Source organism: Danio rerio, chromosome 11, assembly GCF_052040795.2.
Source record: "Danio rerio strain M-AB ecotype USA chromosome 11, GRCz13ab, whole genome shotgun sequence".
In the NCBI taxonomy this organism is placed as follows: Eukaryota; Metazoa; Chordata; class Actinopteri; order Cypriniformes; family Danionidae; genus Danio; species Danio rerio.
The window spans coordinates 9155001-9181106 of NC_141031.1; the positions used below are offsets into that span (position 1 = coordinate 9155001).

The 26106-nt window shown below is 36.3% G+C and overlaps 1 protein-coding gene across 50 annotated transcripts in view; it reads right to left on the reverse strand.

The window, feature by feature from the left end:
• si:ch211-51h4.2 overlaps positions 1–15560 on the reverse strand; it is a 458725-nt gene extending 443165 nt beyond the window's left edge. For 15 of the 50 annotated variants that reach the window (XR_015502345.1, XR_015502336.1, XR_015502337.1 and 12 more), the window contains exon 1: positions 9486–9891. Coding sequence is in view for 7 of the 50 variants with exons in the window: in XM_087273261.1 (XP_087129387.1) it covers positions 15369–15486 (118 nt within the window). In the remaining 43 variants the exon portion in view is untranslated. Of the gene's footprint in view, positions 1–9242; positions 9892–15368 lie in introns of those variants that run through there. The other 35 variants (XR_015502339.1, XR_015502338.1, XR_015502341.1 and 32 more) reach the window with 7 other exon arrangements.
• Between the last annotated feature and the right edge of the window lie 10546 nt (positions 15561–26106).

Sequence of the window (26106 nt, forward strand, 5' to 3'; positions counted from 1 at the left end):
TTAAAGAGGTGCAGGAGAGAGACTTTTCTTCCTTTCTTTGCTCCATTCTTTCTGTTTATTAAATTGACCAGCATATAAAACAACATGCAAAATAAACATTTCTTACTGCAAAGCTTATTTTTTTATGCAAACCAGATTTATTTTTCATTAAGTAACAGTAGGATTTAGGGTTGTAACGGTATGAATTTTTCACGGTATGATAATCGTCTAAAACAATACCACGGTTTGACGGTTTCGCGGTATACGGTATGTTACAAATGTTACAAAATAATAGAACAGTGAAGCAAATTTGACTTTTTCCAAATAATATATTTTTAGTTACTATAAACAACACCACTTACAAAGAACAAATAAAAAAATAATAAATAATGTGTCAAAGTCCAAATAAAGTCCAAATAAACATGGTGCAAATCCTCAGTAAAAAATAGATATAAATATTTACTTTACTATAAATAGTTACATAACGAAACTAGATTCAATATGGAACATCCTTAGGTTTTATGTGCCAGCATGGATATGGTTGTCTATCGATATGGATTTGGATATGGTTGTCTGCAATGCAGACAAACAGCTGCATCTTCATTTGCGTCTTTTGAAAACAGCAAGAGCAGCAGTTCGTCTTTGCTGTCACTGTTTTGTCATGTTTCTGTGCTGCTGTGCATGCAAAAGTACTTAGTATGAGAATTATTTCATGAAAAACTTTTTTTTTTTGCGTTTTATTTAGCTTTGTCAAATCAGCGTTGTCAAATGTTGATGACGTAACCGCACTGATTCCGGAGCCTCTGAAAGTCCGCGAATGTTATGTGATACAGCACTGGAAAGCTGAGATTCTCTTCTTTATGCCAATCTTTGAATTGTATGAATCGGATCAGCGGATCAAAAGTTATTAAACATTTAAGAGCAATACTTATTTTTAGCCGCGGGCGGCTGTCTCGGTCTTTAAGGGTTAAAACCGTTGATATGCAATTGTTCATGGTATGATAATCGTGCACGTTCAAATCGTGGTAAACCGTCATACCGGTATATTGTTACAACCCTAGTAGGATTTTTTATAACAGATAACTCACACATTCAAGGCAGAATGATAATGAGAAATGTAAATTTTTTAGGTTGGGAGCACTGGCAATTTCAAGCCCTGCATTAGACAAATACTGTTTTTTATTATTATTATTTATTCTTATTTTAATTTTATTTATTGTTCTGTCATTTATTTACAGTGTAAAATAATTTCTATTCAAATGTCAAAAACATTCACTTATTTTTAAGCACAAAGAGAGAAATTTACTATTGTTTGTTTTTTGCATTATTTTGTGCTGTATCAGTAAGTTACTGAGCAGCAATAAATAACACTGTAAAATAAATGGAGTTTTCATCTTATTTTCTAAACTAGAGGGACTTGAAATTAATGAATGCTAATAATCGTGATAACCGTGAAACCGTGATTATTTCTCAGACTATAATCGTACAACCAGTCTATAATCGTTACATCCCTAGTACAGAGAGGTCAAGTTTTGATCCTTGATTGGTCTCACGCAGTCGAGTGATGCGATTTCGCAGGACAGAGTTCATCAAGCTTAAACTTTGCACCGCATAGAACTGCGAAACTCAATGCATGACCCTGCGTTTCCGGTCTGACGCATTCGTGTGCGCATGTATGGAAGTCTATGGGGAGAAAAGTCCAGTGTGACCGCAGATTAAGACATTCATTAGCATGTTCAGGTGTGTTTGATCAGGGTTGGAACTAAAATCTCCAGGATACCGGCCCCCAGGAACAAGTTTGATGACCCCTGGTTTAGATGCATGTCACCGATGAGAAGATGATGGATGTTTACTGTATGATAACCGAAATAGCCTTAAACACCCAGCAGGCACAAGATGTCAACATGCCGTCAGATTGACGTTATACCCTTACATCATGGGGACGTCATGTCTGGAAATGAAAATCGGGTTGAAGTCAGAACCCAACGTCAGGGCGACGTCGGTGTCTAACGTCTAACCTAAAATCAACCAAATATTAACGTCTAATGATGTTACAGCTTGACGTTGTGTGCATGTTACCACTACAACGTCTATCAGATGTTTGATTTTGGTTGCCATACCTGACAAATAAATGTCAGTATTTGACGTCAATATGACGTTGGTTTAAGATGTTGGCTCGACGTTGGATTTTGTTAATTTTTTTACACAATCTAAAATCAATAAAAATAAACATATTAACGTCATTATTGGACATCCTTAGACACTGGCTAGACATTGAATTTTAGTCACCTGACATCACAACATAAATCTAGGTTTTATGTGACTGCTGGATAATAACTAAATGCACTACAGAATGTTACGTTTACACACATCCAGAGATTAATTTGTGCTGGAACAAGTAACTCTGAAATCGGACCGGCACCTCATTTTACCGATCCCCCTCTACACTCTTATCCCCGTCCCGCCCCGCTCTTCACTTTCTTCCACGACTTCACAATTCTCATCATTTTCATCCTGGACCACACCAGCCCTGCACCTCCACCACCACCCCCTGCTCTACACTACCTCTCCTTGCTCTGGTAACAAGCCGTTACCTCGATTCAGAGACCTCACAACTTACAAATTAGGCACTGCACACATCCACAAATTACATTTTGATGCATTAGCTGAAGGGGTGCTAATTTATGCTCAATTTCGATTATCGAATCAAAAAATAGAATCGTCGATGCTGCCACGCCCCCATGTCACGTCAGCTTGGCTTGCCAAGCTGGAAAAAAAACAGGCTTGTTGAAGTGCTTGTTAAACTGCAGAAGCAGGAGACCCGTCGACAGAACTTAAACCCTCTCCTCTTTCAATGAAGTCGCCGGTGTGTAAGCATTTTGGATTTCCAGTGAAAAAAAACACAGTTTTGCAAGCTCTGGTATGTACGTATTACGTACGGTTCGTCCGATAGACAACACCGGCATCGTGATCCTCCGCCCGCCCCCGTTGCAAATCCGTTCGCGAAAAGTACACACTCAGGCCCTGTTTACACTGTCTTTGTTTTTAAATGGCATTTTAGAACGACAGCGATTTGACATCCACAGTGGCGTGTAGCATTTCTGAGCAGCCCTCCTTCCTCTCTACCTCTGAAAATGCACATCACGAGACCACACAGACACAGACGCACTCAAAGCCATGCGCTCGAGAGAGCAGGTCCAGGCAGTCAGAGGACTGCTTCAATCTTTCACTCACTTGTACTTAGTCATTTTAGCGCACACCTCAGATACTGTTGGCTGGTTCCTGTTGGTTGTGCGTCTTTTTTACCGACGCCATTATAACGACACAGATCACTGCCTATTCACGAGTCCCGCAGAAAAAGTGATTGACAGGTGGTAATTATGTGTGTATCTTGCCTTTATTCATTTACTTTATGATTTGTTTATGGGTAAAACAAAGACCATGCAGGTCAGGTAGTTTAAATGGTAGGCTACAAATAATTAATTGGTCATTAATTATCGAATCGAATCGTGACTTTAGAATCGAAAATCTAATCGAATCGAGGATTTGGAGGATCGTGACACCCTTAATTAGCTAACGTTTAATACTCACCACTCACTACTCTTAAATACTTTTGAAAGGTCTAGTATTTACTCAAACAGTTACGTATGCTCTACTTGCACTGTATTTTTGGGCAAGTAATAGTATTTTTAGCCAAGTATGATTTTTCAAAACTTTTTCCACGGCTGGTTAACATTTATGAATAAATACTATAGTAAATGTATTTTTCATTGTTTGTCCATGTTAATAAGCACATTTACTAAAATTGCAAAATGTTAAATCAAATCAAATTTGGTGTATTCATAAAACACATTATATGTGGAAACTGATATGTAGATTTATTTTAAATTAGCCAACATTTCTAAAGCCCTTTAAAGATATTTTCAGTTTGACGCTTGTTATATTAACTAATTTCCAATTATCTATTCAACCTCAGCTCTCTATTCAGTTTTGTGCATTCTGTTAATAGTTCAAACACGTCAAATGTCACCCGCATAGTCGTATTATTATCAAAACTTAAGATCTGCTTTAGAACTGCAGATACTGTGAAGTCAAAATCAATGTCTTCAAATGTCAGAAAATGTTCAATAAAAGAGGAAGATGGAAATATGAATAGATGAAAAGAGCAATCTTATAATTAGCTGAACAAAGCTGCTTTGAAAAACACTGTCACTTTCGAAATGTGGAATGTATTAACAGAAATTATTTACCATACGCTGACATTTACCAAATATATAGATGCATTTAACAATTATCTATCTAATCCAGAGATGCCCAAATTAGGTCCCCGTATACTTTGATTTGGCCCACAAGGGGCAAAATGATTGTAAAAGTTTAGGGAATGACTTTAACAGAGAATCTCATTTCTATTTTAATGTAATCTTTTGTTAGATTGGTTTATTGTTGAGCTACAAAAAAGTAAACTGAAATTAAATATTTAAATTTAATGTTGTAAATAAATCAGATTTTTTTTTTAAATTTCACTTAACAAATGGGAGAAAAAGAAGAAGATATTAGCATGCAAATCAAGGCAAAGGCAGGTTCAGCATGACTTGTGTATTCGGCACTGAACTCCATTGTTTTATAAATGGGGTTATATACATATATATATATAATCCTGCTAAATATTGCTATTTAATCCATAATAATAATAATAACTCATAATAATAACTCCTGTATAGTCCTACAGCATACTTTCACATCTGACACTCAATAACACTTGAATACCCTGTCAGAAAAGTCTAGTGGCTGGGAATGAGCTTTTTACAGTATCTGGTATAATTAATTTGTTTTTGTGTGTTTACATAGATGAATATGGCCACGGTGTAAATGCACAGTACAGTTATGAGCTTATTGACAAATTATATCATTATGATAACATAATATATGCCTTGGTGATTTCCAGAAGATAAATAAAAAAAATAATGCAACTGGAATAACTACAGAAGTTGCCATTGTCGATCTCATATAAAATAAGAGATCATAATGACATATGATGACATGTGCAGGTGTTTAAGTGCTGTCATTTCATAGAGGTAAAATTTGAAGTCCTTTTTACACTCTGTTTCAAGGGCCAAGGGGAAGGGGTAGGGTACAAAAATAAAATTGAGATTGGGCCCAAGTGTATATTACATTTTGTATTACATTAAAGTTGCCAAGTGTAATTTCCTAAAGCATATTATAATAGTTATAAATAAATAGAAAAAATACTTTAACTGCATTTACTGATGCATACTATTTTTCATAAATTTTATATTATTTTAAACTTAAAGCATGACGGTAAAACATGAACACCGTTGTGAATGTATTAACACATGTGCTTGTTTGTTGTAAAAATTCATAATAATGACAAAAAATACTAATTTGTGCAAGTGCAGCCCTGCTGCTTTTGTATTCTGGGAGATTTTTCACCCCTTGGTTTCAAGTGTGGTCCTGGTAATCTCAGTTTCAAGGGCTATCTATCTACCCCTTAGCCCTATGCCTTCAAGCTAAAAAGAATTGGGACAGAGGGTAAGGAAAAAAAGAGCTAGGGGGTAGAATTGGGATTGAGTCTTAATTTTGGCCAACAGCTCTAAATCAAGCTTTGATTTTGGCGCTTTATAAGAAAAGGTTTAGGCACCCTAGGTCTATACAATTTCTGTTATATATTTACAATGAATAATTAAGCATTGTAAGATCAGCTTAGGCGACGCAGTGGCGCAGTAGGTAGTACTGTCGCCTCACAGCAAAAAAGTCACTGGTTCTAGCCTCGGCTGGGTCAGTTGACGTTTCTGTGTGGAGTTTGCATGTTCTCCCTGCATTTGCATGGGTTTCCTCCGGGTGCTGCGGTTTCCCCCATAGTCCAAAGACATGCAGTATAGGTGAATTGGGTAGGCTAAACTGTCAATAGTGTATGAGTGTGAATGACTGTATGAATGTTTCCCAGATATGGGTTGCGGCTGGAAGGGCATCCGCTGAGTAAAAAATATATGCTGGATAAATTGGCAGTTCATTCCGCTGTGGCAACCCCAGATTAATAAAGGGACTAAGCCGAAAAGAAAATGAATGAATAAATGAATGAATGAATGAATGAATGACTGAGGATCAACTTATTTTCCCAGTATTGGATTGCGGCTAAAAGGGCATCCGCTTTGTAAAATATATGCCAGAGTAGTTGGTGGTTCATTCTGTTGTGGCAACCCCTGATTAATCAGGGATAAAGATTAGGGGAAATAAAAAAAAACAGCTTTTACTTTTTATGTATTTAAATGTTATTTATTTCTCTCATTGTAAAATGAAATTTTATGTCAGTTAATACTGATTCCTCATTTAATTATTCATTTTCAATTAATGTTTTTTTATGGTTTTAGTTTAAGTTAAATAACAACAGCCATATGGGCTATAAATTATTTATTTATTTTCATTCTCTAAACCATTTGAACAGTAGTGCTACTTCAGTATATATTCTGGGAATATTTCAGTTTGCAGCTATTTGGAATGCAAACTAAAGGAAATGTAATAATTAAAGTAAAAAAAAAAAAAGAACATTTTCGAGAACAGATGGAGCAAGGGACAGGGCATCTGGTCATCCTATATTGACCATTTCTTGCAAAATCTGTCTACAACAGTGCCAAAATAAGAGTTTTCAGCTTTTTGCATTTTCTAATCTGATTTGAGAGCAGCATCTGCATAATTCCGCAAACTGAATTCGATTAGGGCAAAATAAGTTAAATGGAGCAGACAACAGTGTACTGAAGCAAACATACAAATCTAGAGAGACATAGAGCATCTATGTGCACAGACTCTAGTATAAAAACTCCAAAACCAAACACACTCCTTGTCAAACCATCACAATGTCACCTTGTCTTTTAATAGCTTTTTTCCCAGCAATAACCTGAGGTGGCAGTCAAGATTTACATGTGAAGAATTTGAGAGCAGCCATACACTGTAATGAGAGAGAATATCTCCAAAGCTAACGCAGGGAAGGGGGAAAAAAAAAGAAAATAATAATAAAAAAAAACCCTAAGCATAAACACGTCTCTTCTGGCCTAATTACAAAAATTACGCCATGGCTCTTTGATGCATATTAATAAGATGCTTCTGATTAGCCTCTCACCAAGAAATAACAGCGGCAGTCACGAATGAGAAGCCAAACTGAAAAGTTCAAATTGACTTTGCTGACACTACAGATAGCATTTGATTTTCCAATTACAGTGTAAATGTTTGGGCAGGATTAGTTACAGATGCACGAATACCATCGGGGAATAAACACTTATTGTTAAAATGGAAAATGATCCTTGAAGGCTTTTAATCTGCCTCCGAGTACAACAAACCAGGTATTCTCGTCAACGAGGAGCGCTATTAGCATTTGGACTCTAAAAATACCTCCTCCCAAAAAACTTTTATTATCTGAAGCAGCACGGCACATATTACCAGGCCTCTAAATGAACTCTCGGCTCACGGATACCAGTTAGTGTAATAATACGAAACATCAGGAAATTAAATCTGAGAGATAAAAGGCTTCCGTTGACGCCGTAAGCAGGAAAGAACAAGTCGTTTTGGTAAATAGACAGGTTTGATTAATTGACAGAATGCCTTGAAATACTGTATACAATCCTTGCGGGCAGAATTGTGGGGCGGCTATTTGCAGATTTAAATTACGCCAACCCTCGCAGTCAAGATGATGGATGACAACATAGCGCAGAGGTAGCGAAGTAACTATGATGGCATTTTAATGACATCGGTATCATCAGATCTGGCAACCGACCAAAGTGAGGGGAAGCATCCTCAAGCAGACGTTTAATCTAGATATCGCACAAGTTTCACTTTCCTGCAGGTCTCTCGTATTAGGGGCTGATTAATGGACGGTTGTTGAAGTTTTATGTACTTGCGCTATAAACCTCATTTCAGGAAATCACAATGCAGACAGTAATTGTGTTATTGGCTTGCTAAAATCCACTTAGGGATATAAAACAGGAGAAAAATTGAAGACGCAATGAAAATTATGCCTGATGCTGTACAAACAATGGGAGCTGTCAGATATATGCACGCTTCTGCTTGATGGCCGGATCGAGCGACGAATCCAAGCAGTTTGCACATAAAATAGGCCTAAAAGGTTTATGCAGCTGTCACATAATGCTGCTACATTGCCAATAACAACATCTGCAGGCTTTCTACTAAAACAACACGACGGCTCGTGCAGCTGGAACCGCAAACATAAAGCAGGGACGCTTTCTATTGCCATTTAAAGGAATAGTTCACCCCAAAAACAATCTCTACCATTCTCCTATTCATGCTGAAGCTGAGGGGAGACGTTTAGGGTAATATTAATGCTGCTTTTTGCTACAGTGAAAGCAGACAGATGGCAGGTGCAGTCTTACTCTGTAAAGTATTGAGCATTTCATATAGAGCACATGCACAATAGGTATGGCCAATATAGATTTTAATATACATCACAATATTTTCTGGTATGTATTTCAATAATGATATCAATAGCTATGTTTTCATCCAACTATGTGAATTTAATTTATGCGGAAAACTGGAATATCGCATAAAAGACAGCATTTCCATCCAGCGAGTCAACAAAACAACATCGTCCTGATTAACTGGCGCCAAACATCAACAGTAAAAACGGAATTTGCTGCGGTAGACGCTGTGTCAATCTTTTCTTCATGTAATAAATGACTTGCATCTGACTTAATAATCTAATAACACTAATAATGAAACGGTTACATGGCTAATGATGATAATTGGTATAGTATTCACTGAAAGACAAATAGTCTGGAATATTTAAAGAAAAACTATTTAATCCTATTTTTTTTTAACAAACTAAATAAATAAATAAAAATATCACAAGAACATACACCACAAACTACTCTTACAGGATTCTAGAGCTGTGTAAGTTAGTTCCCAACCTTTTTTTGCCTGACCGCCTTTTCCCCTGGAAAATATTGTAACTTAGGGCCCCCTCCACATTTAATGATATTATTGCTCATATAGGTTTGCAGTAATGATGACAAAAGAAAATGTTGTTTTCAAACAAACGATGTAACGTTATATATGCAAATATAAAAGCCTAATGTTAAATATAAAAGCAAAACATAAGCAGGCCATTTGTAACTGAAACAAACATTAGCCTTTGGCCTTTAAAGTGGCCCCATTTGAAATTCAATAACAAAAATATCAGTATTCACACTGGTGTAAGTTGTAAGGGAAAAATAATACAGGCTATTATAATTTAATACTTGCATGTCTTTTTTTGTGGAGGACGGATTAACTTACAAGTTTGTCCATTTTTGGTGAGCGAGGGCAGTGATCCTCAACCGTTTAATCACAGACCTCAGACAAGGGGGTTGCTAGGTGACCATTAAAGTTTTTTCAGAAGATGACAAGCTGACAAAATATTGCTGTCACTCTGATACAAGTTTTATCCATGGAGAAAATTACAGCAGTGTTTGCGTGTTGTTGAATTTGTCTTAATGTCTTACCGAATGTGAATATTCCATACAAGCTGAAGCTGATCGGTCAATTCTTGTCACGTGATTTTCGCGGTGCGTTCGCGGGATTTACTGGCATGAGCGCGTCACTCCACTTGTACAGGCAAGACGCGCACTTCCATTTGTGAATTTCCATCCCTTTCCACAAACAACAAACTTGTGCAAACTCTAGAAATACGCGATATGCGAACGGCCGCCGTCATATGTGATCTCGATCAGTTGATTTTCTTGCACAGACATGGTGCATTCACCTGCTTTTTTGACAAATGGATTGCGATTCCATTCCTTGGCAGTTTATGGGTCGTTCACTGGGCCCCTTTTAGCAAAGAAATTTTCCAAAGACGTGTTTCCTACGCATTTTGCTGCTAGTGGGTTAAATTTGAGCTGTCAAGTGACCAAGACGTAAGCGAGGGAATATGGTCATTTTTCAAAATAAAAGACTTTTCAAAATAAAAGATCGTTCAGACTTAGATAATAGCAAGGGGATTAAATGAAATAAGGCAACATGATCATTTTCTTAATGCTTACATTTTTTGAAATATGACACAAGCCCGCTGATGTCCCTTTGTGGGCCGGGGCCCTTCAGAAGGGGGGAGGGGGGGTGTATGGGTTGTTGCTTGGCGATTTTCAAAAATGTCATATATTTTTACTATAATATTAGAACTATCATATTTTATCCATAACCTGCAGAATATAAAAACTAGAGCTAATTATTTTTTCAACTTATATTTGATATATACTTAATATTTAATAGTTACATTTAAAAAAACATGGAAATATAAAGTCATCAGTAGGCCCACACGGAATGTGTATGCGCAGAATTTCGCAGATTTTTAGCCCATCATTGTTTCTGTATATTTACTTTAGTAAATGTGTGTACATCTATATTTATTCAGTTTTTTAATTAATTTCAGTAATATTATCGACTAATATATGATTTATGTACAATGCAGTTTGAAAATAATATTTTCTATCTTTTACATTTACATTTAGTCATATAGCAGACTTTTAGTAGATATATTAAATGAGAGACTTGCTTTGTTTACCAAATAAAGTGAATCTAATTGGATTTGCATTTTAAACATTTAATAAAAGTTAAAAAATATTTTATTTTTTATTTAATATATTAAGGTTTTAGTTATGATACTCCCAAAATAATTCCACTGAAATCTGCAGGTTTTTACCAAAATTCTCAGCAGAAATAGCAAAAAACCTTTGCAGATTCCGTCTGGCCCCAGTCATCAGCCTTTCAATTTTCTTTCCATTGGATTGTGACCCCTGGGGTTATTAAGCTAGATTAACATCACAGCAATAGCGTTAGTTGCAGCAGATTGATTTTACGGTACAATGTTAAACTTTGACACCTTTATGGCACTCGCATACATAAAAAAAAGGCCACGACTGAACAAGGAGGACGATCTCCAAGTGGCTCCAAGTCTTCAAAACTAAACCAAGAATAGTCTCGTGCTATAAACATTGTGCTCCCTACTCTCATTAAGTGAGGTATATTTTAAATAAACAAATGATTAATGATTCTAAAAAAAAATAGACTGTTGCACTTTTTTAGTTTCGTCAATAAGCTTGTTTATATAATTTCTATAGGTGTATGTACACCATTGTGTGCAATATTTGTATACTTATAACCACCTCCGAGGATAGAGGGGGTCGCGAGTCACTGGTGTTGTTATTTCAGGGGTCGCGGGCTGAAAAGTTTAAGAACCCCTGTTCCAGAGGATGCCCTTGTATGTTAAAACTGCAAATTTGCATTACAGAAGTAAAAACAGCAACTATCAAATAAAGAAAAATAAGCAAGAAATAGAAAAACGGATCAAACAATTCTGGCAGTATTCATGTTATTCAAGTCATCCTGGGTATTTTAACGTGAATAACACTTATAATGTGATGCTAATTGACAGCCTGCCTTGGATCCTAAAAAAAAATCTCATTCTGAAAGCACATCTGGTCACAAAAAGAAATTATTTCATGCACTCATCCGATTTTAAGAAACTAAACGCAGGCAAAACTGTATCAAACACACATTGCTGTGGCATTGATCGATTGTATGATTTATTATTTTTATTATTATCATGATAAGAGTAAATCTCACCATAGGGAGGCATTTTGATGGTATATTGGAAATGGAAAAATAATTGCCCACGTCTAATGCACAATATTCAAAATATTTTCAATATGAAAGCTTCGGAACATCTACACTTCTAAAATAAAAAATAAAAAAGATCAATTGGATTCACAATTATTATTGTTGTTGTTTTTTCTTTAAGGGAAGTGGTTGCAAACAATTATAAAGGTTGAATTTAAACAACAGATTAAGTTGAACATTACTAAATGTAATTTTGTCTGTGTAAATTCAGCCCATATACATTTTTTCAACCACTTACTTACTCTCAGGGCCGTTTATATCCAAGTTGATATTTAGTCGCACCATTTCACAACATTTTACGAGGTGGGTCGTTAGCCCAACGCCCCACCCCCAACCCCTAACCTGGAGGATCTATACACCAGGACATCTGCACATACACTACGGACAATTTAGATTACCCAAATCACCTATACTGCATGTCTTTGGACTTGAGGGGGAAACCGGAGGACATAGAGAAAACCCATCCGAACACAGGGAGAACATGCAAACTCCACACAGAAATGCCAACTGTCCCAGCAGGGACTCGAACCAGCGACCTTCTTGCTGTAAGGCGACATTGCTACCGACTGCGCCATCATGCAACCCTTGCAACCACTTACCTTACCAACATTTTGTAAATCCACTGTATAATCTTTTTTAGTAATTATATTGATTTAAATGCCGGTCTGAACATTACGATAGGCTTTCCTACCTGCCTGTCAACATGTTGATTTCATCCCTCTATGCACACTGTTCATGGAAACAGGTCACGTTACTGTGACAGGTCACAACTGACAGGACATGTGTCCACCGAAGCAACCAAAAACGATTGCGCTCTTACAAAAATGCTCCGCTGAGCACTTGAAAGCTCTTCTTTAGCATTGAGTTCGATATTTTTCAACTGCCAGTGGATTTAAGAAACAAAAGGCAAACAGCACATTGTCATGCCCATGCTGCTGGCTTTCTAATTCAAATGCAGTGCTTTCATTGAAAACAGGCAAAAAATATGTGTGGACACACACCCTTATAATGTTGTATACTATTACATTATATAGTAATACAGTTAAACAGTAATAGTTTCTCAGTGGCGACTGAGAGATAAGAGAATTTCACACTTGTCACTTCTGTTCTCAGATCTGCAACTGCTTGTGTGTGAAAGTAGCTTTTCAAGTTCGTTCAACTTAAATTCAGAGATGGGAAGTAACGATGTACAAATACTTCGTTACTTAAGTAGATTTTTCTGGTATCAGTACTTTACTCCACTACTTATTTTTCTGACAACTTTTTACTTTTACTCCTTATATTTTTACACAAATATCTGTACTTTCTACTTCTTACATTTTTAAATTGTGCTCGTTACTTTCATATTAATGTTTTGTGGTGCGATATATATTTTTTCTTGTCATCGCCCGATTTGAACGCCTTTTTGATTTAATCAATCTATTTCTTGTCATTTAGTTGTTGTTTTTTTAACATCTGATCACACACCATAAGTAGGCTTGTTTATTAAGCTTATCATGGTAACGGCAAGAATTGGGAACGTGGATGAGACAGAGAATCAGTGATGTAAACATAACTAATGTCACGTTTATACTGGGTAATAGGCTAGGATGCGTTTTGGTTGACCAGATCACAGGTAAACGAGACACATTTCCGTTCGGATTTGGCATATGGGGTTAAAGTCTTTTGTCTACTTCTGACCACGGTGTACTGTACTTCTCTGATCTTTCAATCTAATACCGCAAAAAAAAAAAAAAACTTTAACAGTAGTTAAAATAAAACAGGTACATATTTCAGGCTGTACTACTTTTTTATTTGAGTACAAAAGTGTAGAGAGTATTTGTACTTCTACTTGAGTAAAGGATGTGTGTACTTTTGCCATTTCTGCTTAAATTATATTAAATTAACAGTTAAAGGGCTATTTCAAACACACACACACACAAAAAATTAAAAATCAGTTACTCACCATTATTTGACCACCCCCCCCCCCCCACCACACACACACACACACCTATGTTCATCTTTGGTATACACAAAGTAAGATATTTTGGATCAAATCTGAGGGCTTCATCATACTCCATATACAGCAGGGTTGCAAAAATGTACCATAAACATCCTCAAAAAAACAAAATACGGAAACCATTTTTGAGGATTTTTGGGCAAGCAAGTATTTTAAAGCACTTTAGAAATACTCAAAAATGCATCTGTCAATGTTTTCAAACTATTCTATTTAACTGACAAAAGTCACACAAGTGGCAATTTCACATCCGTCACATCCATAACGGAGAGATGCCACATACGTAACGACACTTTTTCCTCATAAATGTGAAAATATTAAATAAAATAAATATTGGCCCTCTATATTGTATAGAGAGCCAACTCTTATCCTTTTAATTATCATTGTTTCTTTCGTGTTGTGCAGTTTAATTCACAGAATTTCTACAAAGTATGCTGTAAAACTCACTGACTTGTTTTTGTCACATCCATGACGCATGTTTGTTTACCTTATTTTGAGTACAAAACATTGTTTACAGATTGATTATTTTCTGGTCCCTTAACTATGTGGTCAGTTGTTCTGCAAAACATAAAGAGGTGTTTCAATATAAATGTTAACATTTACTTTCTCTTTGAATTTTTGTTTGAACTTTTTTGCTCATATATATTTATTCTATCATTCATTCATTCATTTTCTTTTCGGCTAAGTCCCTTTATTAATCCTGGGTCACCACAGCGTAATGAACTGCCAACTTATCCAGCATATGTTTTACGCAGCAGATCCTCTTCCAGCCGCAACCCAAAACAGGGAAACACCTTACATACACTCTTCTGTTCACACTCATACACTATGGACAATTTGGCTTATTCAATTCACCTGTACCACATGTCTTTGGGATGTAGGGGAAACCGGAGCACCCGGAGGAAACCCACACAAACATGGGGAGAACATGCAAACTCAGAAATGCCAACTGACCCAGCTGAGCCTCAAACCAGCAAACTTCTTGCTGCTTTGGCGAATGTGCTTAGTAACAAACAAACTTACCTTTTTTTTCTACATACAAACTGCAAACTTATATGAGCGATAATATCATTGAATGTGGAGAGGGGCCTTATTTTTCCAAGTAGGGGTGTCAGGCAATAAAAAAGATTGGGAACTACTGCCCTGAGGGACACCTTGTGAGATACTTCAAACTTTAAATATATATTAAAATAATAATACATCAATAATGAGATCAATTCAGTATCTCCTTGCTGTTGTAAGAAAAAAACAGCACATTTTTAAGAGACTGATATTTACATAATTAGAAATTGGACTGTTCTCACAGAAACCCAATGTGACACTTATTGACAAGAAAAAAAACTATTCATAACAAGGCAAGCATAAAAATAACTCGTCAACAGACAACAAACAAATAAATAAATACATAAAAATAACACCACTTATGATAAAAAATAAAAATTTTCAGTTAAACAACTTGGGAGAAATGCTTCCCATGCATGCATGCGCGTGAGAAATGCACGTGAACGAGGCATTCAGCGGAGGAGACCGACGTCATGCTGTACTTTATCTTTGTTCTGGACCAGAAAGCAAATCTGGAGACCTATAAAGATATAATGTGCTCTGTCTATGATAGGGTGATATGGTGTTAAACGTTCAATTGAATGATATAGTGCGGGGTGGGTATTTTAGACCTCTGCGCTGCTATCACACATCGATCTCTCCCCCTGATACTCACAGCACTGCAGATAAATTAAGCTCTGTTTCCAGGGTCTATCCTGGTTTTTCCTTGCGCTTTTGAAAGACACTGCTGTCTCAGTGTTTTCTGAGATCTCTTCCGCCGTTGTCGCCATCATTGTACTTATATATTCCGTCTCTCCCGTGCATTCCTGCTGAAAGCGCGTGACGCTGAGCGTGCGCGTCAACAAGCAAAGCGCGCGCCTTCTAATGCCACAGCTGCGTTTGATACTGTAATTAAAGGAGAACAAGATTATTAGAAAGAAAACGAACGAGTTTAGGAATTGCTTTGAATTATTGTTACATTTAATATTGTCTTAAAAACGATCTGCGAAGGTGTTTACTGTTGGTAACTACACTTATATAATGATTTATAGTTATAATAGTTTTAAATGGTTTAGAATTTAGGCTTTTATACTTGTTTTTTTTTCTCGAGTGTCAAAATGTGGTGAAATAGAAAACAAATGTTCTGACAATGTAATTAATAGGTGTATTTTAACATTTAAATGCATCTAACTATTGTTTATTAAAATGTATTACCACAAAAATAATATGCACAATTATGCTTTATAGGTTTTTATGCCAACAACGCAGAGGCAAAGTAGTTAGTGCTGTCGCCTCACAGCAAGAAGGTTGCTGCTTCGAGCCTCGGCTGGGTCAGTTGGCGTGTCTGTGTGGAGTTTGCATGTTCTCCCTGCGTTCGTGTGGGTTTCCTCCGGGTGCTCCGGTTTTCCCCACAGTCCAAAGACATGCGGTACAGGTAAATTGGGTAGGCTAAATTGTCCGTAGTGAATGAGTGCGAATAAGTGTGTGGATGTTTCCCAGAGATGGGTTGCGGCTGGAAGGGCATCCGCTGCATAAAATTATGCTGGATAAGTTGGCAGTTCATTCTGCTGTGGCCACCTCGGACTAATAAAGGGACTAAGCCTAAATGAAAACGAAATGAAGGTTTTTAAGCTATTGTTGATGTGTGTGATGGTTGGTTTTGCTCATATTTGACACACATTTGAGAAGTGTAGTTTGTGAACGAAAGATGACATTGCTGGTAATTAAAATTAAGCCTTAACACATAACAGCTGCACATATAACATTGTATATAGTAATATAGCTCTCCATACCGTCTATTTGTATATTTCGCATTCACTTCTTACTGCTATTTTATATATTTATTATCTGTTTATTGTCCTGTCTCTGTAATTCTGTTGCACTGTAGAAGCTCTGTCACAAAAACAAGCTCTTTCTGATTCTGAATCTAATTGTTTTAATTAAATCAAATGTACACTAATAGTATGCTCATTGGATAATTGGCAGTTCATTCCGCTGTGGCGACCTCAGATTAATAAAAGGACTAAGCCTAAATTAAAACGAAATGAAGGTTTTAAAGCTGACACCAAGTTTTTCAAACATTTATCTGCATTGCATTTATATTCCATCCACACGCTTTCACATCTATTGTCTTGATATCACTGTCTTGATTATAAACTTTACCCTTTTATTAAAGAAATTGGATGTTAAATCAGAGAGCTTTACAAGTCAGTATTATAGTCTTTAATACTCTCCCCCATGAGTTCTTAGAAAAAGTGGTGACCTTTACCATTTTTCTGTTTATGACTGCAATGATTAAAGACATTTATAATAAGACGGATTAGCAAAACTCCCTTTAGGGTTGTCAAATAACAAGTGATTATGATGCATGGAAATAAAAATAGTAGAATGATGCAGCAACTGTCTTGAAATGAGTGAAACTTTATCAACTTTCATCGTTATGCTTATTTTGTTTAGAAAATTGTTCCTGTGGGGAAAGATGTGAACTCTTTAGGAACATGTTGAGAATACTTCAGTGCAAAACAAAAAAGAAAGGTGCACAGGTCTGTATTGTTATAATAAATACAACAAACTCCAGCGAATGAGCTTTAATTAACTCCTGCTAATCAAAATAACTTTAAATACTACATTGTAGATGTATGCGATTGTTTGTTTTGCTCATATTTGACACACATTAGAGAAGTGTAGTCTGTGAATGAAAGCTGACATTACTGGTTATTAAAATTAAGCCTTTATTGTTTTAACTAAATCAAATTTAAACTGAGTATGCTCATTGGATAGCTTAATTGTCATGATTATGCTTTTTCTATTGCAACAAAACAACACTAATCAGAAAGAGCTTTATTGCTTAGTACAGATAAAATCAAAATTAGGTTTCATTCAATTCATCTTTATTTCTATAGTGCTTTTACAATGTAGATTGTGTCAAGGTAGCTTCACATATAGACGATCATAGTAAATTGAAACAGTGTTCAGAGTTGAAGTGCAGTTTCAAGAGTTCACACCTAGCTGATGATTGCTTATAAAGCTTGTTTGGCATGCTGTCCCGGGAAAGAGCCCTGAGCTCATAAGATCCTCGAGTTCAGGGCTCCCTCCCCTTTGCAAGGCGAGAGGGGAGTTTGAGCTCAGGTATATCTTGAGAACTCCCCTGCTGTAGTAGCTAATAAACAGATAGTGATTGCTCTTTAGGCATAACCATTTATTAGGAGCATGTCTATGATGCCGATTTAGATTAGTCAATTAACTTCGGTTGCATGTTTTTTGACGGTGGGAGGAAACTGGAGAACCCGGGGGAAACCCATGTGAGCACGGGGAGAACATGTAAACTCCACACAGGAATGTTGGCTGGCTTGGTAAGGACTAGAACCAGTGACGTTCTTGCTGTGAGGCAACAGTGATAACCACTGGGTCACCGTGCCACCCATCTAGGAAAGGAGAAGTAGGGGTGGAAGGGGGGATTCTTCAAAACAAAGATGGCTGTCATATTGAACTTGTGGTACTTATAGTGGCTTAGGAATCGTCTGATTGGTAAATCATAAATTGAATAATGCGGGGCCGGCTGCAAGCAATCATAAGTGTGGTAAATCCAAAGCAAATCCATTGATGCGCTGCTTCTCAAGTCCCGAACCATGCAAGCCAGTGGCGACAGCGGTGAGGGAAAAAAAATCACCAATTGGCAAAAGTGAAGGATAAATACCTTAGTTGGCCACAACCATTTCTCCTCATGGCTAAACTCCTCAACGGAGCTGCAGTCTATGTGCCGGGGGCTGGAGAATGTTAGACGTCCATCGAGGAGAAGGGGCAAGTAGGAGAGGTCACCAGCTGGTGTACAGGCTGTCCCTTCAGGATCAAAGGGAGGACTCGTCTGTCACTGGGTCTTTCAGGAATCAGTCTCATGCTCTCCACTCCATGACCACCACAGCAGCTGCTCAGGATACGGCCTGGTCCAGGATTATGGAAACCTCGGGAATAATAAAAAAAACAGACTAACAAAAGCGCAGATGCCGTTCAAATTTTTATGTCTTTCGAAAAGTGTTCCCGTCTCTGGTTGCCCTAAATAATGCAGACTAACAATCCTTTAGAGGATTTGGATTTCAAAAGCTTTTGTGTTTTATGAGTATGCTAATGCAAAGGTATGTGTATTTAATCTAGTTTTAAACTGACAGAGTCTGCTTCCAGAACTGTGCTAGAAAGGCTGTTCCAGAGATTAGACGGCAGAGTTTAGGTGAAAAACAGCCCTCGTGTTGATCTTTGTATTCTTTTACAATGTTTCCCTAAGTAATGTTTGTCCAACTGCTGGTTAATGCGAATTTCTAATTAGGCAATCACATGGCAGCAACTCAATGCATTTAGGCATGTAGACATGGTCAAGATGATCTGCTGCAGTTCAAACGGAGCATTAGAATTGGGAAGAAAGGGGATTTAAGTGACTTTAAACATGGCATTGTTGTTGATGCCAGACAGGCTGGTCTGAGTATTTCAGAAATTGCTGATCTACTGGGATTTTCACGCACAACCATCTCTAGAATGGTCAGAAAAAGAGAAAATATCCAGTGAGCGGCAGTTCTGTGAGTGCAAATGCCTTGTTGATACCAGGTCAACGCCATAGCCTACCTGAGTATTGTTGCTGACCATGTCCATCCCTTTACGACCAGTGTACCCATCTTCTGATGGCTACTTCCAGCAGGATAATGCACCAAGTGTGAATCATCTCAGACTGGTTTCTTAAACATGACAATGAGTTCATTGTACACAAATGGCCTCCACAGCCCCCGAATCTCAATCCAATACAGCACCTTTGGGATGTGGTGGAACGGGAGATTCGCATCATGGATGAACAGCTGACAAATCTGCGGCAAATGCGTGATGCTATCATGTCAATAAGGACCAAAATCTCTGAGGAATATTTCAAGTATCTTGTTGAATCTATGCCACAATAGATTAAGGCTGTTCAAACGGCAAAAGTGAGCCCAACCCGGTACTAGCAGGCCTGAGGTGTACCAAAACAAATGGCCGGAGAGTGTATAAACCCAACTAACTTCAGCTAACAAAAAAAAAAGCTAATAAAAATTATTTAAAACACTAAATTTTTGATAGTTGGCTTTGCCTATTTTTGACACACATATGACATAATTAAGTGTAGTCTGTGAAAGCTGATATTACTGGTAACTTTAAATTGGGTAATTACTGTTTATTAAATAAAACATACACTATGCTTGAGCTCATTGGACACTTTAAATAGCATGTTTTTTTTTTTTATTGCACCTAAACAACACGAATCAAAAAGAGCAGGTACAGTTAAAAGCGAAACTAACAGCTCTCATGTTGAACTTGTATTATTTTAATTTTTTCATCGCCTCACAGAAAGAAGATTGCTAGTTCGAGTCCCGGCTAGGTGTTCCGGTTTCCCCCACAGCTCAATGACATGCATATAGGTGAATTAAATAAACTAAATTGGCTGAATTGGTAAATTGCCAGTTTCCCTGGATAAGTAAATGTAGATTATTTTGAAAATGTTGCCTTGTAAACATTTCTAAAATGCAAGGGAAAACCTTTAAGTTTTTAGCTACATCACTGTTGTGTAAAACACTCACAAAATGGAGCCTATTTATTTTGTCCAATTCACCTATACCACATATTTGGACTGAGGTGGAATCCAGAGCAATTCCACACAAACACAGGAATAACATTCAAACTTTATATCCTGACTCAGCTAGGACTCGAACCATGTGCTGAAGAAGACTTTATTCTCTCAATGTGAAGTATTTTCTAAGTGTAAAGCAGTTAATTTTCTCTTCTCAAAAAGTATTGAGTGTTTGCAGCAAACATGCCAGCCTGTGTTAAAAATACAGTGATATGTCTGAGTAAGATGAGTATGCCTGCACAGGAGCAAAACTAGGAGAAGGCTATGCTGAAGAATGATTATGTAGAATAACTGAATATGTAAAGCACTGATTATATATGTTAAATACTTGTATGAAGCTATATGTGTCAGAAGTTAGAATGAGTAACATATTATCAAGTTATTATCCTATCTTGACAATGTATGTAAACACTTGGTTCCTTTGCATAAGTTGCATCTATACTTTGCTGACATAGACCTGTAACATCTCTGTTGACATGAGCTAATGGGCCGAGAGCCAAGAATAGCAGGACCCCTTAGACTAGAAACCTATTTAAAAATGGTCAAGAGTTAAAACAAGACACCTAGGGGTGTGGAAAATAACCTGTATAAAGATTGTGGAAAACACAGAGACTTTAGAAGGAGCAGAGAAAGAGAGAACCAAAGATAGGAATCGTCCAGGAGAGACTTCAGAATGCTCTGGGGTCTGCTCTGCTCTTCCTCGGCTTTATTATGGAGAATAAAGTGTATTTTCTGATATTCAAAACCTCCAGTCTGATAATTTCTAATTGATAAGAAGTTGAATTATGACAGTACCAGCTGTACTACTCACAACTGTATCAATAAAATACATTTTGAATCGGTTACAATTGTGCTGTTATTAGAGACACTGCTGCCGGATACTGTTGAGAGTCTCAGGGAATTCACACACTTAATCTCCATCTCTCTCATAACTGCATTAATCTGCATATCAATGGCTCAAGCCGCGTTACTAGCCTTAAAATGAATTAGCAATGGAGGCTTGGGATGAGATGCGTAAAAAATTAGTCCTACACACGAGAGCATTTTGAGGACAAAAACTTGACACGTCTTGAAATGAATCAACTGAACGATGTCTTTTCGAACGGTAACCAGGATAGCGAAACAGTCTTTCAGTGAGAAATGAAAAAAGATTGATGATCAAAGAGATGTTATTCCAGCAGTTGTATTTATTGCCTTAGGATCAGTTTATGTTCAGCGGCATACAAATTCAACAGAGAGAAAAAAAAAAAAAAAAAAACATGCATTTGAAATCCTCTCTACCCTTATTACAGTTAAGTGCATTTTGAATATCACGTTACACTGCTTCTCATTCTTTTGTCCAACAAACCGTGAATTAAATAAAACCCATTACCCATTTAAACAGCCACAGCGTGTTCATATTGTCCATCCATTAGGTGCTTTCTGACCCATGTGGGTCGACAAGACATCAAACTAAAGACAACACAATTATTTTTAATACCCCACTGGGTTTAAAAAGCAGATTCAACCTTTGCAGTCCAGTGAGACGAAAAAAAAAATAAGAATGCCATTCATTGTAGGACATAATACACTAAAATGTCATTTACTATGTGTCACCAAACACACTCGGATAAATTATGTTGTTCTCCACACCGGGTGTTTTGACATTCCATACACAAGAATGATTTAGCATGCACTGCATTTACAACAATACTCCTTCCAGTATGGTGTCAGTACATGGAAAAATACTGGAAAAAACAGAATATACCACACTATATATGGGCCATTCTTCAACTACACCACTTTCAGCCTTGTGAAGTAAAAAAAAAAAAAAAAAAAAACTTGTTCAAAATTAACGTAACACAGCCTCATAAGTTTAAATAATTAGTTTTAAGATCTGTAAGAGGACAAAGTTAAATAAGAAGAGAAACATTTTTTTTTCATAGTGAACTGAACTAATGTCAATTCCACCACATCTCAATATACAGCTTTTTTTTTTTTTTTTTTTCAAAATGAAATATGGCAGTCAAACATCGTCTAAGATAATTTTTGTATCTAGTTGAACCAATCTTTTACATACATTTTTCAATGAAATAAATTAGCTGTATTCTGAATTGAACACCTGTCACACTCTTAAGTGTAATATTAATTTGGTTAAGCTTATTGGAAAATAAATACACTGAATTTGTATATTAAATAGAGCATGAACTTTGTAAATACACTTTTAATGTGTGAGAACTTTTTTAATTTTTAATTTTATTTTTTTTTAAATGTGTGTGTTGAAGGAAATGACAGAGGTGGAAATGACATTTCAACAGTTTTTAGTGGAAAAAAAAATTAAAATAGATTCACTGATTAGCTTTGATTTGACGCTAGCCTTTCATGTATACAAAATACTCTTATTTACCATAATTTTGTTTGGTCTTTAAAAACATCTTTGAAGGTACAACATGTTTGGAAAGGTCGTAGAATAAATGTATTTCCTTATCAAGCAATATTTACCTTGATTTTTCAATTGTTGTTGATAAAAATTCAAATTCCCTCCATCTTGAACATGTTCTCAAATAGCACTATTCATTTTCATAGAAACTACCTAAATAATCTTTCAAACAAACTTTTTAAATTTAAACACTACAGTGTTGTGGTGGAAATGACACTGATATGTGCGACAGCTATATTTTGTATAAAAAATAACATTGATAATAGTCACATTAATAACTATAAAATATTTAAATTATTTCACTAGTGCTTCACTAAGATACAAAAATAGATACCAGATAAATAATATTTTAAAATGTTATTTTCGTTGTTAAAGTTTAAAACTCAATGATAAAAACAGAGATTTTGACACCTATAAGGAGGTTGAATAATATGAAAAATATGTAATAGAAAGCTAGTATTTTTTTAAAGTAGGTTTTATTGTTAGTTTGACAAAGAAAGAGGAATCTGAACAAAATGATATATATTTTTGGATACATGATCAAAGGACATAAAAGTGCCTGTAGTTGAAGAATTACCCATAAACTGATTATGATGCTTCAGGAACTTATCTAGAATACTTGATTCTGATTGAACCATGACTGGAATTAATGGCCAGATATTGTCTAACATGTGTTTTACTATGTTAATTATGCTCACCTGAGTAAAAGCATGGTCATTTTATGTTAAGCTGTGGTCACACTGGACTTTTCTCCCCATAGACTTCTCCCTATAGACTTCTCATAGACATAAGCACAAGCTGGTGCAACACGTTTCACAGTTCGCTGCAGAGCAAAGTTCAAGCTTGGTAAACTCTGACCTGCGAAATCGCATGTGTCTGCATAAGACCAATTGAAGATCAAAATCAGTCCTCTCTTTTACAGAAATTTAAATGATGGAGCAATCGCTTGTTTTTTAATGTCTAATGATCTTGTTTAACTCTGCCCCTTTTCGCAGCGCCGTATGACCGAATTTTGAATGCTCAAACTCGAGGGTGAACGCAGCATTACTCTGCAAATTTTCATCAGTGAAATCCACAAAATCAATAAAAAAAAAGTTTAAAAAAAGTACAAAAAAAAATGTAATTCTCCAAACATCCAAACAGATTTTCAATGTGTTTAGTTGGACATACAAATTTAGCAGAGTGCTTGGTTGGAAAGAGATTTCTGTGTGAGCTGTGTTAAAAGTGGTGAATTCTTGCATGAAATAAATTAGCAGCTTAGTGTCACCACATTTAACCTGTTCTGGAATCTGGGTGGGAAAATCTTTCAGCCTCAAGTGAAATTCCTGATGACATGGATTCCTACTGAAATTTCATTCACCAAACAAATCTTATAAGTCAATAGCAAAATAGTAGTTTCAATAGAAACCTTTGCAAACAGGAATTCTGGGTAGGGATGAAAAAGTTGAAGTGTTTAGTCAGAAAACAACTTTTTTGAGAGCAATGCTTCATACTGTGAATCAGAGAGCATTTCAAGATGGGAAGATTCAGGTCGATAAGGCAAATAAATCTACTCAAGAATTTATCAAAAATATAAACCTTGATATCAGAAGAACGCAAGAGTAAAACCAAGAATGCCATGGTAAGACAACATCAGACAATGAACCCAACACAGAAGGGCTTATATGCATGCTAAAAGTTGGTCGCACACGAGACATACCATGCCACATCTTTTAAAATAATAAAAAAAGAAATTCCATGAGGGTACAATCACCGATAGAAGGTACAATACAATTAAGATCTATCGGCTTGTTAATCGTGACGTATGGAATACTCTTTCCGGGCCCAAGCTGCTACTCATTTGAATTGAGAAAATATTCGTTTATGACCACTTTTTAGTCATATCACACATTGAAGTAAATTTTATATAAAATCATGGTGTACACAACAGTCTCTGCACTTGCACATCAAATACAACAATATTTTAACAATTTATAATAAAAAAATTATCACTTTCTGGCCATCGTATATTAGGCATGGACACATGTTATTGTTAGTAAACCCTATTTTATTTATTTATTTATTTGTTTATTTTTAAGATTTTCCAAATTATGTTTAATAGAGCAATGAAATTTTCACAGGAGAACATCTTATTAGTTTTATTTCAGCTAGAATAAAAGCAGTTTTAATTTTGGTCCCACTTTATATTAAGTGGCCTTAACTAATATGTGCTTACACAGGAATTAATAGTTTGTTACAATGTACTTATTGTGTAAATACATGTATTTACTGTGTACTTACAGTATGCTTGATTAAATACATGTATGTAATTACATCTGTAATTTACTTTTGTAATTACATTTGTAAATACACTGTTGACCATCCCTTACACCTTAACCCACCCTTAAACTTACCCACGCCACCAAACCTGTCCATAACCCAACCTCTATTCCAACTCAAAAGCACCACGTGTTCTCAAATACATTATAAACACAGTAAGTACATTCTATTTATTTTTAATATAAAGTGGGACCTTAATTTATTTTTTTTTAAATCATTGGCCCCTTTAAGCAATTATTTCTTCCGACTAAAATGCAGTGTCATGCATTTTAGAATTGGCAAGTCAGCGGCTGTCTGCGGCGCCCAGCCATGACTCATGACTGTTCTGATTTCCTACACGCCACAAGGCACCATCTGAATAGTTTCGTTTTAAATAGCATGCGAATGTGCACGTCTGATGTATGAAACTATCAACTGTCATGTGCGCGGCTCTGAGCGGCGCATATGCTGTGTGACGCCCTTAAGAAGCATCAAAGGCGCACATAAGTACACGTTGTGTCACACTATCTCTAAATATTTAATTCTAAACAGTTTTGAGAGATACGGATGTCAGGCGTTCGTTGTTAGCTTATACAGGGCAAAGCGCGCAGTATGGCGACTCGCTTCATCAACACGCATGATCGCATTCATCTAACTTGCTTAAACTAAGCATTTTACAGTATGACCATATTTTACAAGCAACGATTCTTGGACCACCTAGAAAAAGAAGATTCAACTGAAGTAGATGGTGCTAAAGATGATAAAAACCATAAGATTGCATGCAGGTCGAGGATAAAAACCGTAAAATTGCATGCAGGTCGAGGATAAAAACCGTAAGGTTGCATGCATTCTACTGAAATCAATGGATTTCACCTATCAAAAATAGAACAGAGTGCAACAATATACAATGTATGACCACACCTTAACTGAAACCAGCAGTGCTTTCTTGTTTCATGCAGAACAAGACGACTGGATCAGATGACTTCAATATTATTCATTAATAACCAATATGATTTCAATTATTTGGCGAGCGGCTACATTTTATGGATGGTA